The sequence below is a fragment of the Emys orbicularis genome, chromosome 11 (genome assembly GCF_028017835.1).
Source record: "Emys orbicularis isolate rEmyOrb1 chromosome 11, rEmyOrb1.hap1, whole genome shotgun sequence".
NCBI lineage: Eukaryota > Metazoa > Chordata > Testudines > Emydidae > Emys > Emys orbicularis.
In genome coordinates this window covers 59,509,468-59,529,380 of record NC_088693.1, presented here as the reverse complement: position 1 = coordinate 59,529,380, position 19,913 = coordinate 59,509,468, and the positions used below count along the sequence as shown (strand labels likewise).

Genomic DNA, 19,913 nt, shown 5'->3' with positions numbered 1-19,913 from the left:
CAGAGAAGGAGGTGGCATTTTGCATCCTCTACATATCAAGAGGGTTGAATTAAGCAAGCAGATAAACATTTTCATTAGAGAGTCAACAAAACATGTCCGTTTACACGGTCACAAAGCAAACATGGGTAAGCAGTTAAATGTGAAGAGTTGGTCAATAAATTATCTACCACAGAAAATCATCAACTGCAATGACCTCAAGCAGAGATCAAACATCTTCCAGCCAGAGACAGAATCCCCCATTTTGTTAGGGAGGAATATAAAATGCCTTATAGAAAAAGATAAGAAAAGGGAATGCGTGAGATAATATGCAAGGGTAATCTACACTAAATATTGGGCAAAGGTCAATTATACAGTTAAAGTTGAATTTGCTTTTCCACTGTAAACCCTATAGTCAGGAACTAAAAAGTCTTTTGAAGGCTCAGCAGTGCAGTATACCGTTTGCAACCCAGAAGCAATAAAACGTTTAACAATAGTTGAAATAAGTCGTTTCTATTTCGAAAACAAAAGAAAAGCTTCCCCTTTCAGTTTAGTCACTAAGCAGCTGCTGAAGTCAATCCTTTGGATTTTTGAGTGGCAAGTAAAATGGAATTGTTGAATGATAACCACAAAAGACAATTTAGAAGTTCACTCACGTTACTACAAACATAAGTCTCTGTCTTGTCAGTCTTTTGCAAAACCCTGTAATCTTTGCTTCCAAATTCTCTCAAGGTCTCTCATGAAAACTGCACTGTACACTACTGATAATGTAGCTCATCTGTTCTATACAGAATTCTTCTGGCTTCTGTAGAAATCAACAACCTTATGAATACATGGCTATTCATATTAATTTTAGGGTATGTCTTCTAAATGTGAAATACTGCAATTGTACTGCAGCTTTTGAATTGCCTTTGTAGAGATCACAACAAAAACCGTTAAGGTTTAAAAAAGGTAAGAAAGCCAGATCCTCCTCTTCATGGTTACACATTTTACAAAATTAAATTGACTTAGAAACGTTAGTGAAATTGGTTACTGTGTGCCAGCAAATCAGAAAGAGGCAAAACAATCTTGGCTCCAGATATATACAAAAAGAATATTTTTATTCAGTATCACAAAAGACCACATATGAACAAAGACCTATTGTGACCTTCTCAATTAAAGAAACTGCAATAAGGCAGTGGCCTACTTAAGGAGCCGAAAACAAATTAAATATTTTGTTCTGAGGAAGAGACAGCAGAGACTTATCAAATTCATCTTCCACCTGCCCCCTCCCATTATTGGGGGAAGTTATGGTGTTTGACCAAGTATTTAAAGAGAAAGTATTTTAGGGAATATATTCTGAATTGAAGCGCCCAAATGAATTGTTTCTCCCCCACTAGTCCTCTTGCTCTACTTTGATTTTCTTCTTCTTCTTCTTTTTCTCTGTACTCTGCAAAACAAAGGAAATATTTCTATGAACATACGCTACCAGAACACCAACAGGAACAGCTAGATAACTTAGGACTTGGATAGTGCTGCTCGTACTCACAAAGTGGTTTACAAATGTTAAACTGCCGTTAGGGGCCCACAAACTCATTCATTTCCTGCCCTAGTCTCTTAAAGAAAAGGATGCTCACAGGACTGCAGGAACCCATAATTACCTCCAATGCAAAGCAGGGCAAGCTGAAGCCTGCAAACATGGAGCTCAGCCACAGAACAGACTAATTTCTAAGGACTTCACAAAGCAAGACATCCTTTTATATCCATATGGGAAGAAGTCATCAGCAATAGGGGTCTGCAATTGAGATTCTTCTACAGATTTCAGCATTTAGTGGAACCAAAGCTCATTTGTAAAAAAAAAAAAATCAAGGGAATGTCCACACTACTTTCTAAACAGTGCTAATTCCACCACTAGCACAGAACAGGATAACTATTACATGTTATCTGAGGAGTAACATTTATCAAAGGTTCTCAAACTTTTTGGCCCACAACCCACAACACGGTTGAAAAATCATCCCTTAACTCGCCATAGCCTCCCAATGTACTGTGGCCACAACATTGTGGGCTTGGGGTCACAGAGAGAAAGACTGGAAGCTTCTGGGTGGTGGGGTCTTATAGAAGTGCTACAGAGTGGAACAGTGGGTGGGTGGTGATGTGGCCTGAAGGAGCTGCTGTTAGCAATGCTTTTTCCTCCCCTCCCTGGCAATCAACATCAAGGATTGGAGAGTTCCATTTTGAGGGGCTGCAGGGCCAGCTTTACAGCCTCCTTGAAATGCTACTACCCCTCCCCTGGAGCTAAGCACTGTGCAGGCAGGGAAGTGGCCTGAGAATTAGGTGGGAAGGGCAAAGAGTGAGGTGCTCCCTCCCTCCTTAAGCACCCACTGTGTTCTAGTGACCCCAGCTTTTAGTACTCAGCCAGAGGGGCGCAACCCAACTGGCATTCCCTCCATTTCTGGGTTGCACTCCACAGGTTTACAGTATGGTTTCGCTGGCACAGGTCTCAAAAAAATCCTTGTCCAACTTTACGGGAGAAACTGTAGTGAGTCACCACTGCTGGTAGCTCACAATTGTAGCTAGCATGGTTTAAGACCCCTGGTGGCCCAAAACAGAACACATTTAAAGAATGTGGCATTCATTCAGTGCTTAGCTGTTTGGCAGCCACTCTGTATTGCCCTTTAGGAGATCTTTTGGCTCACTGCAGCAGCCCAGCTGGTGCAGTGAAACAGGATGGTGCAGCCCCAGTGTCGCACAGAAATCTTTCTGAGCTATTAAGGGACGTTGCTGAGTGAAGACCACTGAGCGGATTGAAGGACACCCTGTCCAGTCTTTAGATAGAGTAGTGGCCATTAAGCTGAACTGGAAGGGTAGAAGTATAAAGTTAGAGATCGCATTTCAAAATATGAGGGTAAGAGAATAGGAAATAGTGGACTTGGAGACCGTCATGAATTTCCCATGACCCTAATTTGTAAGCTGATCCATCTCATACCCTTCAATATTGAATATTACAAAATAAAAGGGCTGAAGAGAATATAAAACAATAGTCCCCATACACTGAGCTATACAGACATGGGTATTTTTCTCCCCCTCACTGTTTCGGAAAGAAAATATCCTTGCAGATTTCAACGCAACGGATTATTTAGAATGATTCCCATCTCACCTCCACCGCTGTGCTAGTGGATGGCTCTTCAGCCGAAGCTGCCTCTTCCTCAGCTCTCTGTTTTTTTTCCTTTTTCTTTTTCTTCTTTTTGACCGGTTCACCTTCCTCTACATCTGCCTCTTCTGTATCACAGAAAAGCAAAACATCAGGCTGTCAGTTGTCAAAAGTATTTAAGGCAGAATGAAAGCCGTAGCTGCACTGTATGTGTTTCATGAGAGGACGAAGCTGTGCGTGTTACAGTGCATTCAGGAGTCCTTCATGCAGTTTTACCTCTCCACACCACCTCTCTTTTCTCCCACTCCACTATATCTCCCTTTTTCACATGCCTACTGCCCGCTGGTATCAGGGCTCACAATTCTGCTTAAGACTCAAAATTTCATCAAACAGATCTGAGCACATAGCTACCTACGATTAATTTTCAGTTCTGTCTTCCAACAGAATGAATGGGCAAGTACAGTATCATCTACTATTAATTTATCTCACACACACACACACCATTTAGCTTTAGGAACCTTCAGATAGAGAAATCAAGCATAAAGCACTACTGATCTGACAGCTTATGCAGCAGAGTCACACTACCACTAAAGCCCCACCTCATTAAATTTCTTTGCTTAACTGAGTCAGTCTTGGATACCACGGTCTTTAGCACGCAATGCCTTGTAATGCGTAAACTCATGATGTAGCAACAATACTTCAGTTTCTACCTAACTGGGATGCTGATGTCAGCAGCATTTGTGGCACGTAGTCATGACTCAAAAGAGGAAACAATTAGTACACCACTTCCAAAAATCAGAACATATTCAATACTGAAAGTGAAAAGGTGAATCAAACAACACAAAAAAGTAAAGAAACATCTGAGACAAAATAAACTAAACAGAGCTGGACTTTCTGTTAAACTTACAAAAATGTAGCAGCAGAGTTAACTCTTTCAGACCAACAGAAGAGTAATATGATACAAAAGAACGTTTTAACATTTGCCTCAAGCGCAAACATAAGATACAAAATTGACTCCAGTGTATAAAATGCCTGATTACATTGTGACAGATTTATGTTACTAATTTGCCTGGGGCTTTAGGTGATTAGGCGGAGGCCGCAGGATTTTTAGGGGAGAAGATGAAGGAGCACACCAAGTGACTAAGTTTAAAGCTTTATTAACCAAATAACAGCGGTGAGTGCTGGATGCACCCCATGTTACTTCGAGGAAGGAAGAAAGCGTTAGTGCTCGAGCCCTAACCCACTTTTATACTTACACACGCACAACCCAAGGCTGGCCAAGCCTGGGTGTAACGTAAGAAGAAGAGGGGGAAGGGTAGACAAGAGTTTTGCCCTGTGCACAGGTTGTGTAGGGTTTGCTGTAAATTTTTGACTTGCTTTAGTTTTTGGGAGGGTTTTAAGCCCTGGGTTTTTTGGGGGGCATTTTTGTTTAGGGACCCTTGTTTTTTGTGCCCTTTGTATTAGTTTGAACTGGCCTTTTACAGCTTTTTTAGGTTTTTTTAAAAACATATTGGCTTTAGGGTTGAGAGGCTGTTTTTTAATTTACTGGCCTTTGCAATTTTTTTAGTTTTGCAATCTTGTTAGGTTTGTTTGGCTTAATTTTTTTTTATATATAGGCTTTTGGCTGTTTGGCAGGCAGCAGAGAGCTGGTTTATGTGCACTGGCCTTGGGCTGCAGTTTTGTTTTTTATTTTTGAGCCTAGCTGGATTGTTGAGTTAACCCTTTCCCCCCCCTCCCCCCTTGGCCTTTTGCAACCTGCAAATTGCAACCAGCAAAATAGAGCAATACATGCAGTTTACCAACAAAAAATGCTCAAACCCTCATTAGAAGAGGATTCCAGATGAAAGGCCTGGTGTGTACAATAATAAACTGATTCCACAACAGATTTGCAGGCCAACATGCAACTAGTGTGTGCATATAATAGAACCTCCTACACAAATTGATAATATATATGTAAAGAGAAGTAACAACATACAAATAATTGTACTCATACATTTATCTTGCTATACGTTATTTTGAGTCACATTTGCTGTAAGTTTTCACTCTGTTGGGATACTGAGCAATGTGCTGTGTGGTTACCTTTGGAAAATAACCTATGTTATTACTGTGTCATCTGCTTTGAAACACCAACCAAGGGAACTGTCACAAATTTCAATGCAAAATAATGTATTTTGTATTCACAGGTCTTGTAATTTCTCACAGCAAGCAGCAGGATGCCTTAATAAAGACTTAAATTGCTAGTTTCCAACAGAGCTCATCACAAGATTTCACATGTTCGAACCTGGACAGAATGAGGATAACAGCTCCAGGGAGGCTGTTCTTTCCCTCCAGACCTGGCACAGGCAAGTCACTCAGCCCAGTAGGGTTTCTTTGCAATACAGCAGTTGACAAGAGAGGCAAGAGCCTTTGTCAGCAGGCTCTGAACCAGACTGAACAGCACCCAGAACAGCTTAGCTTGACTGATGTACGTACGTACCTATACAGAGTAGGGATCAGTACCCTGGGTTCCACCATGAGTGTTTTACCATACAAAAATTTTTAATGCATTTTTACATACCAAGCACTTTGTATACACATCATACTCCACCCTACAGATGACAGGTCAAATAGCATATGATTAAAATGTGCCCTGATAGGGTAGCCCCCATCACTTGAGCCTGCCCTGCAGGGTTAACACCATTAATTTATTTTAAAAAGATACTTCCCCTTCTTGCAGTACAGGAGTTTTAGTGACAAGCCATAGCTGCACACTATGACCTTTAATGTAAGCTGTATGTTTTACTGGTGGTACTGGTTAGCACTATTAGTGGTAATGTTAGAAGACTAAAACCTCAAGTCATTCTGTCTAATTGATTCATACCGGGTTTCCCACACCCCACTGAAATAGTGGTGTTCAAGGGACAGTGTCAACTTATTTTCTAGATAGTTTAAAAAAAGTTAAGTGATTTCAGATACTCTCCCTGCCAATTTTTGAAGGGGTTCCAAACCCTTTGTGTTTAAAAAGCATGTGCACGCCCCTTGTTGCTGTTTGAAAGATCCACGCAAATAGGGAAACACTGAAAGCGACGTCCAAAGTGCTACCAAATGCTCAGAGGAGACAGAAAATAAATTCTCTTATTTTTGTTACAGTAACATCAGACAAACATGATTTTTAAGTTGGTGTCCCTTTCACGTTGTAATGCTAAGTTAAAAAAAACCACACCTCATTAGAGCACTGCAGTTTTTAAAAAAGTTAAAGCCAAGGAACCTAACACATTTGGGGTTTAGGTGTCTAAGTATAGAAATGCAGAGTTAAGGCTTTATAAACAGTCCTAGCCTGCCATGCAATGCACTCCTTATGCCACTTAGAACTACCTGCCAAACTTCTCAAGCTACCACTGCCACAACACACTATGGACATGTCAGATCTTCTGTCATCTACCTGAAAACAGTGAGGTCATGATCTGTCCCTGTTTCGGAGAATACCACACAGGTTGGTGGATGGCCAGTTCACGGGATGGGGAGGGCGTAAGGGGGATAGCTGATTAAATGTGGGTGGAAAGTAGTAAGAGATACATCGGGATTGAGAGTAGACTGGTGCTGTGCTAAGTCAAGTTCTATTTTGCAGCGGTATACAAAAGGATAAACAGACGTTTGGATGTGAGCAGAATGGTGGCTGGGTAAGGTGTTTGTGAACTACGTAGATACAACAGTAACGTGTGAACCTTGTGAGGTTGTGATTTTAAAGAGTATAAGAGGACAATGAGAAAGGATATGTCTGCACATGGATGGTAAGAGATAAATAAGCTCTTCAGATCTGCCTAACTCAGTGTGTACAGCCCCTAGCACAATAGCACCTCAGTCATGATTGGGACATATGGGCACTAATAAGCATAGTACAGCTGGCTTAAAAAGAATTAGAGTTGGGAGAAAGGCCTGGATGGGCAGGGTGCACAAATGTAAAGGGGAAATTTTGTAAACAGCGCAAAGCACATATGTTACTAATACTGGCCATGAAGTAAGATGTACAGCTGTGTGTTTTGGTGGAGGATGAAAGACACCATGAAGGTGGTTTATGGTACCTCAACTTGGCATTCCTATAACTCAAATTCTCACTTCAAACTTCACTTAGGAGTTTGCAGCTCTTCAGTGTTTTCTGGTTTTTGTTTTTTTTAAGAGTAAATTTTAATGTTTTTTCCTGAACTATTTACACCCTTAATTATAATTTAAGAAAGTTTGTTTGCAGATAATAGCAGCTAGTTAGATTTTTAAGATGTGTGTCTCACCAATGCACCTCTTTATTGGAAAGACAGGACCATGGCTCAGCTCTGGACTCTCCAACAAAACCTGGACATCTGACAAAGTTTAACATATGTGCAACGTAACTTTGCCAATCCACTGAACCACGCTGAAGTTTGCCCACTACATATGATATTGGTGGCTCCGATTTTCCAAGCTCTCGCCAAAATTAAGCTTTATATATCCCCAAAATGTTAAGAGGCATCAGTGCTCAGTAAGGCCAAATGAATCAAGAGATATGATTCGTAGGCAAAGGTATTTGTGGTATAACCCATTAGAAGACATGCTCATGAGTAAAAAAAAAAAGTTAAACTAATCTTTAAGGACTATACCTGACTAATACGGAATTGGCTGTAGATTTTCTCCTTCTAGGACAGGGGTTCTCAAACAGGGGGTCGGGACCCCTCAGGAGGTCACAAGGTTATTACATGGGGGGGTCGGGAGCTGTCAGCCTCCACCCAAGCCCCACTTTGCCTCCAGCATTTATAATGGCGTTAAGTATATAAAACAATGTTTTTAATTTATGGGGGGGGGGGTCGCACTCAAAGGCTTGCTATGTGAATGGGGTCACCAGTACAAAAGTTGTAAGAACCACTGTGCTAGGAGAATTCTTGAGAGAAGTGTCAGCAAGGCACTATGTTTTCTGGGGCAGTTTTGGGGTAGGGACATAAGTATGAGTGTTTCACATCTAGGTTTATAATGGAAAGTTAATCTATGGAAACAATTCTGTGCTTATAATAAAGGGTTAATTTAGTGCTGACAACACATTCAGAAGGGTCTCAGAAGAGGTAGTGACTAAAAATGTCCACATACTCCAAAAGGAATTAGGCAAAGAACATTAAAATCATCACAGACCACTCCCATGTGTCCTTGTTTCATTACCGTATTAAATATCACAGCAAAAGTCATTATGTGGACCTTTTCCCCAACACTACAGAAAGATACATCTGTACCATGGAAGAGGGTAGCCCCAATCCTCAGCTAAGTTACAGAGCCGGTGAGCCACTCCACCAGTGCAAGATGCCAAAAAGCCAGCCCCCAGGAAAATCACCTTGGCATTAGGGGACCTGAGAATGATGCAGAGCCAGCACAACTGCGCTGAAATCACCCTCACTGTCCAATGTTGGTGCATGGAGAATGGTGGCTGTAGAGGGGGGTTGTGGATTAGGCATCCCTGTAGTGGCCCTGGCTGCTCTTACAGCCTTTGACAGCCATTGTTTACTCCTGGGGGAATGCTGCGCCACTGCTCAATGCAGAATTTTGCAGAAATTAATGTTGTGCGCACAGAATTTCCCTTTTCCCCCTACAGAAATGGGCTGCAGAGATGTTGGCTGCCACTAGGGATCACTGGACCAGCATAGCCCAGCTTGGAAATAGAAGACAAGACCGGTGTGAAGGGGAAGGAACTGGAGGGTTCCCAGCAGCTGCAGTTCCCAGCATGCCCTGAAGGAAGGAGGCGGCAGCATGCAAGAAACTCTGTACAAGCCTGGGACACAGCATCAGGCGGTTTCTCCCTCAGGATCCCTGGGCTCTGGAGAGTAGAGGGCCGGGAGGGCCCCCCAGCTGGCCTCTAGGGGGTAGAGGGTGTGAGTGTCTGGGGTGCGGCTGTAGTGAAGGTGTACGAGTTTCAGGGCGGGGGGGGGGGAGGCTGCAGCTGGTCTCTGGGAGGGATGGGAGGGGGTGGTGAGTGTCTGGGCCAGGGAGAGCCCCACAGCTGGGCTCTGGGGGGTTGGGAGGGAGTGTCTGGCTCCCCTGGCTGGGCTCTAGGGAGGAGGGAGCAGGGAAGCAGGAACTGGGTTGTCATAGGAATTTCTTTAACTCCCTACTCCGGGGGGAATTTTTGTATGTCTCTGTGTTGTTACAGACATACTTGCTGACAGGAATTTTGAAATAAATTACCAAAATAATTGAAACTGGTGTGGTTATATAGTGTTATTTTGACACAATTTGCAGATTTTTAAAATATTGTGTGCAGAATTTGTAATTTTTTGGCACAGAATTCCCCAGGAGTAAATTATTGTGATTTAGATCATTGCAGCCGACATAACCTGGAGCAGCTCACAGCCAACTCTGGCTCAGGGAAACTCAAAAACAGCATCTCTGTGCTCCTCTACCAGAGCAAGTATCAGGGTAGCTATTTTGAGGTTTTGGAGGTGAGGAAGAAGTAGCTTTTTAGCATAGCTGCCTAAGCAATTCTCAATACAAAAACTAACGATTCCGAAATTACAATCCAAGATCTTTCACAAGGTAACTCAGAGCTGGTAGCTAGTCTATCAAGGTCTATCACTCTAGAATGGAGTGGTTATTTTTAACACACATACAAATAAACTCCTATTATCTGAAATTCAGATTGTGAAATTCTAAATTGACATTTATCCTGAAATTCTGATCCTCCCCAATTTTGGATATGACCCAAACTATCTGGATAATAGGGGTTTATCCATACTCATAGTAAATGGGATAAACAAGTTAGCACAATGCCAAATTTTTAAATGCGAGAGCCATTTATTTTCATGATACCAAACAATGTCAGTTAAGGATTAATCTACTCCGCAAGTAATTCTGTAAAAGACATTTGAGGGTGCTATTTTTTTTTTTTTAAAAAAAACCTCTTCTATGTTATGCTTAGAGCACCACTGGCCTTTTAGAAATATATATAAAACAAATGCAGTCCAGTTTCAGCCAACAAGATTAAAAAAAGCCATGTCAAACTCATGGAAAACAGTTGTGTATTCTGAAAGGCCACCACATGCCACTCTAATTCCCTTTATACAATGCTCGCAGGAAATGATGCGTTAGACACAAATACAGTAACCAACCTTTAATTTCTACTTTGATCTTCTTTCCTTTCACTGTAACCTCCATCTCCTCTTCTTCCACCTCTTCAATTTTACGTTTTTTTGGAAGAGCAGGGAGTGTAGAGTCACCAGAGGGGTCATATACCTTCACTTCACTGGAATGAAGAAAACTGAGTAAGTTAAGTTGCAAACTTGCAAGGAAAGAAACAGCACTGTAAATAAGATACAATGGTGAAATGCTCACTTTCAATTCTCTACCAACATCTCCTCACTGTATGATTTTCAATGGAGACAGCACAGCTAATGGGAAGTGAAGGATCATTGGTGGCCTGGTTTCCATTTACGGAGAAACAAACGAACACAGGAGCTGTATTCCACGTAGTACAATTGAGAAACAAGTAGTATCTTGTACTGGACCAACTTCTGTTGGCGAGAGAGACAAGTGTTTGAGCTACACAGTGCTCTTCTTCTGTGTCACTCAAAAGTGGGTCTCTTTCGCCAACAGAAGTTGGTCCAGTAAAAGATATCCTGGCACCAACCAGGCTACAACTCCACTGAAAACAGAGTACAACTGTCACATCTGCACAGAAAAGCCAGTTCAGGTGTTGAATTTTACTTTTTATTATAAGGGTCATTGTAATCAAGATTTCAATTCTATTATAGTCTGAGACCACATGTCATCCATTATGTTGCTCTCTCCACAGCTGAGCCTGAAGAATTGTTTCCTTCAAGAGGGTGTGGCCAGGTGCACAAGCATAACATAAGAACGGCCATATTGGGTCAGACCAATAGTCAATCTAGCCCAGTATCCTGTCTTCTGACTGTGGCTAATGTCAGATGCTGCAGAGTAAGTTAACAGAACAGGGCAATTATCAAGTGATCCGTCCGCTGTTGTCCACTCCCAGCTTCTAGCATTCAGATGCTTAGGGACATCCAGAGCATGGGGTTGCATCCATGACCATCTTGGCTAACAGCCAATTCTTTTTTGATCCCAGTTATAGTTTGGCCTTCACAAAATCCTCTGGGAATGAGTTCCACAGGTTGACTGTGTGTTGTGTGAATTAGTACTTCCTTTTGTTTTAAACCTGCTGTGTATTAATTGCATTGAGTAACCCCTGAGTCTTGTTGTATGTGAAGGGGTAAATAATGCTCTTATTCACTTTCTCGACACCATTCAGGATTTTATAGACCTCTCTCATATACACCCCTCTCCTAGAAAAGTCGTCTCTTTTCTAAGATGAACAGTCCCAGTCTTTTTAATATCTCCTCATATGGAGGCTGTTCCATACCAGTAATAATTTTTGTTGTTCTTCTCTGTAACTTTTCCAATTCTAATGCATCTTTTTTGAGATGGGACGATATGGCAGGGTGTACTTGCCCTTCACTGGAGTGGAAGGGGCAGCACTCTAGCAGCAGAAGCCACGCCCTCTTAACCCTGCTGGGCGTGCTCCAGCTGCTGCTGCAGTATAAAAAGGGAGCAGCCTAGCTCAGTCTGGGCTGACCAAGGAGGAAGGATGCACCACGTCAGCTCCAGCTGAGGAGCAGCCAGGATCCCGGACAGTGGGAGCAGGAAATGCCGAGGCCCAGGCAGGTGCCCAGGTACCTGAGGATGTCCCAGGGAGATTGCAGTCACCACCCAAGGAGCCCAGAGACGAGGACACTGTGACTTCAACTGCAGGAGTCACGGTAGGAAGTAGCCCAGGGAGGGACTAGCCAGTGTCTCTGCAGCAGTTGGCATGTTGCAGACAGATTCCCTGCCGGCTTAGTGGCAAAACCATTCGCCATTACCAGGGCCCTGGGCTGGGACTTGGTGTAGTAGGGAGGGCCTGCATGCCCCTACCCCAGCTGCCGTAGTTGGAGGGCAGCCCACCAAACCCCTGTCTACTGACTCTGGCCATTAGGCCACGCTTCCCTACAGCCAAGGTGTGTTTAACTGGCTCGATCTATTAGGCTGCACTGCCCTGCAGACAAGGGGAGTCCCATTGATGCTGGCCATCGGTCCATGCAGCCCAGAAGCTGAAGGCAGCCATATTGACTTAACTGCGGGGCTACCATGCCTTTGCCCCACTCCCAGGGTGACGGGGTGTACTTGCCCTGCAAAAGACTACCACAACTGCACACTGTATTCAAGGTGTGGGGTACCATGGATTTATATAGTGGCATTATATTTACTGTCTTATTATCCATTCCTTTCCTAATGGTTCTTAACATTGTTAGCTTTTTTGACTGCTGCTACACATTGAGCAAATGTTTTCAGAGAACTATTCACAATGACTCCAAGCTATCTTTCGGGAATGGTAACAGTTAGTGTAGACCCATCTTTTTGTACATATAGCCGGGATTATGTTTTCAAATGTGAATTAAGTCTGTAGACCAGGCACTGAGACGCGCTGCTGCAAGTTTTAAAATGCAGTATAGATATTCCCTGCAATTCAGAAAGTCTACTCAACAGCATGCACAAGCCAGATTTTTTAAAGGTATAAGAGACAGTTGGATATCTAATTCTGATTTTTGTCTTGGGAATTCTGCTCTCAAGTGTCTTAGGGTATGTCTACATTGCATTTTAAAAGCACAGAGTCTCAGAGCCTGGGTCTACAGACTTGGGCTCATGCTATAGTGCTAAAAACAGCTGTGCAGACGTTTGGGCTTGGGCTGGAGCTCAGCCACTGAAACGCAAGGAGAGGGTGTGTTTCGGAGCCCAAGCTGCAACGTGTAAACTGCTGTTTTTATCATAGCACATGCCCAAGTCTGTAGACCCAGGTTCTGAGACTTACTGCCACAAGTTTTAAAAACGCAGTGTAGACATACCGAGACTCCTCCTTTGTTCAGTTCCAGCATCTTCTGAAACCTTCCCAGCTCTAGCCACCCTCATTAGCATGCCCCCACCTCAGCACTCTGCTCACTCCTCTATTCAGACTTCCTTCAATATCGCAACATCTGTTCCAGGCCCTGGGGCAGCTAAAAGCTTGTCCCATCCAATGACAGCTATTTGCTAAGGCACGGTCTCTGGCATCAGTTAAGAATAGTATTTCTACTGAAGCAAAGGAGTTTTAAATATAGATCCTACTAACAATCAGAATATTTTATGGGTATGCATATACTGCTTCAGTAGTGGTGACAGGAGGAGAGCACCACCATAGTAATCCTCCTTTTGGTCATCACTAAAATACTATTGATGATCAAAGCTGCTACTTTCCTACCAGAAGTGGCCATCTTGTTGAAAACTCAGAAATATTGATTTCTACAGTTTATTTGTGGTAAAATGTACATCTCACCTTTTCTATTCCTGACTGCTAAACTGAGCCACACAGATTGGAAATTATCTTTAGTCCGCTCTCCTTTTAAGCCTAGAGTTCCATTTGTTAGTGCTGAAATGTTCTGCACACATGTGCAGCCAGGAAGTCAGGACTCCCCAAGTCAACAGGCAGAGGATATACAAGGATCAGACCATCTTCCTACTCTCCCCCCTAAAAGCCACTGATGCTCCACCTGCTGCCATTTCCAAGCTTTTCTATACATAAAACCCCGCCATAAATCACGTCATGAAACCAGTCTACATCACTGAACGTTTTTGAAGATTTCTCCTGGGAGTTTTGTGCCTGGCATTTTCTAGAATGAAATTGTCAAAGGAAGTTTCTAGTGTGGCTTTCAAACGTGTTATGGGGGGGAAAAAGCTTACCTAAACCCTGTATTTCTAAAATTTTAAATAATTCTGACTAGCATGAAATAAAACAGCTAGTCATTGATCCTAATAATACCCAATGTTCTCTCAGAGGATGTCTCAGCAACCCATTCTCAGAAAGTTAGGGCAGTTACCCTAATCCACCTGTTTTACTCTGCCACAATTGTGTTAAATGAAAGAAAAGTAGGTGGTACTTAGTAATGGGCATGTTGCCAGTATTTAAGTGCATGAAAAATGTTTCCTGGAACTGAAGTCAACAGAGATCAAAACCCAAGTCTCAGGGTGATAAAAATAAAGTTATACAGTGCCAAGCTGAACAGAAAACTACCCACCTCTTGTGCTGATATTTGTCTGCCCTGGCCAAGGCCTTTCCTGTGCCACTTATTCTTCTTATCTAGGACAAAAATTTAGACGTGAAAAACAAATTACTCATAACGAAAACAGTTTAGAACAAACTCCACAGCCCTTGAAAGGAATTAAAACTGCAAAGACAGGCATGCAATGCCTGGCAAAAAAGACACATGCTCTTAGCTGCCAGAGAAGTATAACTGAACAATATTTACTTTTTGGGGCAAACTCGTGAGAGGGGTCTTAATTTGGATTTAGAAACGTAGGTGTCAAGTGCACTAACCCGTTCAAGGTTCCCTTTTTGTAATTTACAAGAAATGTCAATACTGAAGCTTGTGTAGTAGAATGTCTAAGCTTTAAAGGCTGCAGCCACTGGAGCTAAACAGGACCACGTACTTGGAGCAGGGTGGATACTCCACCCAGAAGAGGGCAATGATACCGACACAAGTGCAACATATTACGAAGACAGATGCAATACTGGTGTGGGGAGGCAGGTGCTTAGTACTTGGTGATGGGAGAAGAATGGAGCACTTTGCATCCTCTTTGGCTGACAATGGCTCTCTGTTTACTGGCTCCAGAGGGAGCTCTTGTGGACTACACGTATCGTTGACCAAAGTGGGCAATATTAGAAGGGAAGAATCCTTAAAGCTCCAGGGAGCTTACTTCCCAGACACAGAAATGCCACAAAATATCAAGCAACCACAGCATCTATGTCAGTGGAACGTATGTCTGCATCTCACTCATGCTCCCAATCAGAACTGAGGTTTCACATTGACATCTAAATGTAGATATGGAATGAGGGAAAGCTAATGCAAGTGGTGGCCTAGGAATGCGGGGATGGGCTCACCCTGAAGTCCCCCACTTTCTGTCCCAGTCTAGGCCAGGGGAAAGTATGGCAAGGGAAAGTACCACAATCTTATGCAGGGAAGAGGAGTTGGGAGAAGTGCATTCTCAGAACCGCACTCCTCACATAAAAGAAACAAAATGAAAGTCTCCTCTCTCCTGGATAGCTTTAATTATCTTTTCAACACTGCATCCCAGGCTCACCCCTTTCTCTTCCAAGTGTCTCAGTCTAGTCTCTACTTTTAATCTGTTCTCAGCTCCCATTTCAGCGCTGGAGTCTTCTCCAAGGGCATCATAACGAATAGTCAATGCAGTTTTGGCTGCTAGCATTCGAGAGATCTGGAAAAAGAGGTGAGTGTTAAATGCTAAGATGGGACACAAGGTAGTGATTCACTATGTACTCAGATCTGCAAATCATCTCAAGAAATAAGAGAATGAAATGACCCTTAGTAGTAGCACTTAGCCCTGAAAATAAGTAGTACATCCCATTCAGCCACTTCAGTGTTAAGATTTTTTGATATGGTAACTTTACTTCACCATCCACCCTTCTCACATCAGGCCAACTTGACATATACACTGGAAGCAATCTGCCTTTAAAAACCGATTGAAGAACTTTTTCCTCAATGTGAACACACGTTCAAAGTCATGTTACAAAAAACACCTTTAAAATTCCTCATATCCTTTAAATATAAGCTGTTTGTTCCAATATGGAGTAGAAGCCTATGATTTCAAGGATTTCCTCCTCTGAAATTGAGGAAGCCTAATGTTATCTTCATGTATTTTACTAACAGCAAAGAAATTTAACGCGTTTTAAGAAAGTTTGATACCCAGTGCTAATCACATAATCCAGCAGGATTTTGTCACTCAAGTTATCACTCAGACTTTTGCATTGACAACTCTATTCCCTTTTTCTAATAGGAAAAAAAGTGACAGCTGACTGCAAGATCTGTGGTGCGATGGTATTCTGCACACCATCACAAAAGAAAGTAGTATAGCAAGCAGTGGAAAAATCCCTATCAGGACTCTTAAAGTTATCCATCTAATCTCCACAGACATTCACCTGTATCGGAAAAAGCTAATTAGCAAGATAAATCATTTCAGCAACTCACCTTTCCTTTGTTTTTTGTAGAAGTTTGTCCCACCAGGGAAGCATGATAAATCAGGCCAAACTTGGGTGTGTCCCGTTTAGTCTTCAGGGCTCTAAAAAGTGCTTTTTCAGCACCCAAAATCTGAACAGTGGAAGCTGGGTGTTTAGCCAGATTCAAAAGGGAACCTAGGGCAGAAAAAGTCACAGCATTATCAGTTTAATCAGAATATGAACAGCCTAAGGGTATGCCTATGCTCAAATAAAATACCAGTGGCTGGCCTGGGTAAGCTAACTTGGGCTGCTGGGCTATACAAATGCAGTACAGATGTTCAGGCTCGGGCTGGAACCTGGGCTCTGAAACCCCGTAGAACCCAGCACCCAGGCTCCAGCCGAGCCCAAACATCTACACTGCAATTTTATAGCCCCGCAGCCTGACCCCCACAAACTCAAGTCAGCTGACCCAGGCCAGCCACTGGTATTTTATTGCCGTGTGGACATACCTTTACAAGCCTGAGACCGATACTAGGAAATGAGTGAAGGTAGGAGACAAGTTTCAAGCTTTGATGGTGGAGGATTTATAAGATAATTTACCTTAGTTTCGAGGGGGAGGGGAAGTGGTGTTGATCCTCTACTTAAGTAACAATGCTTAAGACCAATTCTGTATCTCCAGGTTTCATTTGGAAAGGAGGTGGGAAGACTGACTTGACACAAAACATCCCACTGGATTAATGGGTAGTGCTGACTGCACTCTGCAGTAAGAATGCTGACAGCACAATCTGTAGCTGGCACTACACTTTGAGAAGGTGAGATAAACCTAACACTTTTCAAGTCAGTCTGACATCAACTTAAGCCCAACCTCCTAACAGATTAACTCAGATGTGACCAAACTGTTGGCAACAGGCTCAGAAAACGTCTCAGAAGAGGTAGTGACTTAAGTTGCCCTCATATTCTGAAAAGAAGTCAGGCAAACTGAAAAATGAATCATCATCGACTACTTCTGTGCTAGTGCCAATATTCTGACATCACACTAGGTTCTTCTGGCTTTCAGCACAATGTTTTACGTCAAGAGCTTAGCACAATGCTTTCAACTGACCAGGTCCTTAGGGAGAGCTGTTGATGGACTGATCTTGTGAAGCCAGTTCACATCTAACTTGCTATATACTGATCAAAGTGACCTACCTGCATGAGCAATAAGCCTCGCTCCAACTAATTCCCCGACCATAACAGTGAGGTTAGGTGCAATGGCCATCATTCTGTTCTTGAGATAGTCATACAGCTGCGTTCGATACTCTGAGATCTCAATCACCTGGCACAGACAGAGCGGAAGATCAGGTTAAAGCAATCTAATAGCTAACAACCAACTGTAAAAGCGTTAATGTGTGTGTCAAGCACCAAGGATTGCAGTCAGGAGGCTGTTAGTGACTTTGTAATTGTATTACTGAATTATAATTGTATAATTCAAATTTATAATGTGAGTGAGTTATAGCAGACTGAAATGTAACAGGGTGTGAAATCCTAACAGCCAAAAGTGAGGTTTACCTGAAAGCTTTATATGGGCAGCTTCATAGCAGATCCATAAGAATACAATGCATAGGATTTGTATTTCTCTTCACTATGCGGCTACTAGCAGTAAAACCCCAATATGCCAAGTACAGTGAAGGACAATTACTGAGGCTATTTTCTGTAATACAAAACCTGGAACATTCCGTTTTAACACAAATATCTGTAACCATTCTCTTAAGATGGGATATTCTTTACTTCAAGGACTGTTAGACACAAAAAATTAAAGTGTATCAATGGTCAGTCAGCGTGATGCAGCAGACTGAGTTTGGGATTAAGAGCCAGGAACTCTCTACTGCTCATCCTACCACTGTCACTGACTGTGTTGGCTTGGGTAAGTAACAAATAGCCTGACTCTGCACCACTGAAATGGGAGTTTTATCTTTTACGAGAATGGGAGCAAGATTAACCCTCTTGGCCTCAGTTTTCCATCTACAAAATGGGGCTAGCACTACACTTTTATAAAGCATTTTGAAACGGAGATGAAAGGGGCTATATAAACGTAGAATTTACATAGCATACTTCTTTCTAAGGATCTCCAAGCACTTTTTAATTAATATATGTTAGCCTTCCTCTCACAATCATACCCAATAACCTCCGTCTCCTCTCCATGTTAGCAATCCAAGATGGCATCAGATGAGGTAGTGACTGTGCGCCCTCATGTTTGTACATCAGGCGAGCAACAATACAGGAATCATCACTGCCATTAAGAAAGTGTGCTGGAGCAGAAGAAGCAGCCCACATTGCTACACATCTTAAATTAAAGCTCTAAATGTATATATACCTGGTCACAGAGATGCAGTATATTGTTTATGTCTTCTTCTGATACTTCTGTCCCCATGGAGATCTCTGCAGCAGCCTTCACATCCTCTTCAATCTCCTCTGGCAGGACTTCCGAGAGGTCGGAGGTAGAAAAGTTTCTTCTGTCTCCTGCGGGACAAGATTGAAGGTGGGGAAAAAAGGAGAAAGATGATCAAGTAATTCAAAAACAGAGAGAGTATAAAGAGGTAAGAGGTAAGAGCCAACTGTGTCAACATGGACACACCTACCCATTAGGGAGGAATAATCAATTGCACAAATACAAAAGAGAAAATGACTGCCTAGGAATGAGTACTGCAGAAAAGGATCTAGGGGGTTCTAGTGGATCACAAACAAAACATGAGACAACCATGTAATACTATTGCTAAAAAGCAAGCATCATTCTTAGATGTATTAGAAGGAGTGTTGTAAGCAAGGCAGGAGAAGTAATTCTTCCACTCTACTGATAAGGCCTCAACTGGAGTATTGTTTGTCCAGTTCTTTACTGAATTATGGTGCCAAGATGTGGACAAACTGGAGAAAGCCCAGAAGAGAGCAACAAAAATTAAAGAAAACATGACCTACAAGAAACAATTAAGTTCCTCTCTGAACTGCAAAGCTACCACATCACTGTACAAATCAACAAGGAAAAAACCATGCCTAGATGTTGAAATGCAGATGTCCACAAGATTAAACCTATTGTTACTTCTGTTCCAAGGAGTAAATATAAGCCAGCTGTGGTCTCAGGGAACACCAAAAAACACTAAATGTTTCTCTCTATATATCAGTTTTAAGCAATAATTCCCAAACTGTGGTCTGTGGACTAACGGTGGTCTACAGAGCACTTGCTAGTGGTCCCGGGAGAGCTGGCCAGTGCTAGCTCGCCTTGTTTCCAACTGCTAGATTACAACAAACTATTGCCAAATTATATTACTTTCCTAACATCAGTTTCCCACATAAGCATTTTCTAGAGTGTCACTGAGATGATACAGGATTGTGAACAGGTGAAATGGCCTGCATGTTAGTGAACAGCAGGAAATCTGGCCCACAATGCGCTACTGAGTTGCGATTGATACTAATACTCAACAGTCTCCCATGCATGCTCAAAATTGTTACTCACCAACTTTCCGCACACATTTACAGTATGTTAGGTTATCTGCGACGATTTTGCCTAGTTCAGGGAAGTGCCAGCCATACCATTCCCTACAGCGCATGATATAGTTATTCAGCTCTTTATCTAGGTCGTCAAGAAGGGCTGCAGACAGGACAGACATGTTAAAAAAAAAAGTATAGTCTAAAGGGGAACATTTTAAAGTCAGATGTAATGAACGCTGCGAAGGGAAATATCAACGTATTTTTCCACAATGTTTCCTTTGCACAAATACAAACACCAATGTACTGTGACAAGGTTGG

General features: G+C 42.4%; 1 protein-coding gene and 3 non-coding genes across 4 annotated transcripts in view; all 4 read right to left on the bottom strand.

Moving 5' to 3' along the window:
* Window positions 1–1,057: 1,057 nt before the first annotated feature.
* NOP58 (NOP58 ribonucleoprotein) overlaps window positions 1,058–19,913 on the bottom strand; it is a 35,045-nt gene continuing 16,189 nt past the window's right edge. The window contains exons 7-15 of the mRNA XM_065412978.1: window positions 19,621–19,755; window positions 18,487–18,632; window positions 17,322–17,448; window positions 16,165–16,328; window positions 15,260–15,394; window positions 14,197–14,258; window positions 10,204–10,337; window positions 3,113–3,234; window positions 1,058–1,405 (exon numbers count right to left, since the gene is read on the bottom strand). Coding sequence (XP_065269050.1) covers window positions 1,352–1,405; window positions 3,113–3,234; window positions 10,204–10,337; window positions 14,197–14,258; window positions 15,260–15,394; window positions 16,165–16,328; window positions 17,322–17,448; window positions 18,487–18,632; window positions 19,621–19,755 — 1,079 coding nt within the window. The 3' untranslated portion in view covers window positions 1,058–1,351. The remainder of the gene's footprint in view (window positions 1,406–3,112; window positions 3,235–10,203; window positions 10,338–14,196; window positions 14,259–15,259; window positions 15,395–16,164; window positions 16,329–17,321; window positions 17,449–18,486; window positions 18,633–19,620; window positions 19,756–19,913) is intronic.
* LOC135885958 (small nucleolar RNA SNORD11) lies at window positions 8,159–8,242 on the bottom strand. Its single transcript, XR_010561786.1, has one exon. It is a non-coding gene; the product is annotated as a small nucleolar RNA SNORD11 (small nucleolar RNA).
* Window positions 17,052–17,137, bottom strand: LOC135885957 (small nucleolar RNA SNORD11). Its single transcript, XR_010561785.1, has one exon. It is a non-coding gene; the product is annotated as a small nucleolar RNA SNORD11 (small nucleolar RNA).
* Window positions 18,327–18,411, bottom strand: LOC135885959 (small nucleolar RNA SNORD11B). Its single transcript, XR_010561787.1, has one exon. It is a non-coding gene; the product is annotated as a small nucleolar RNA SNORD11B (small nucleolar RNA).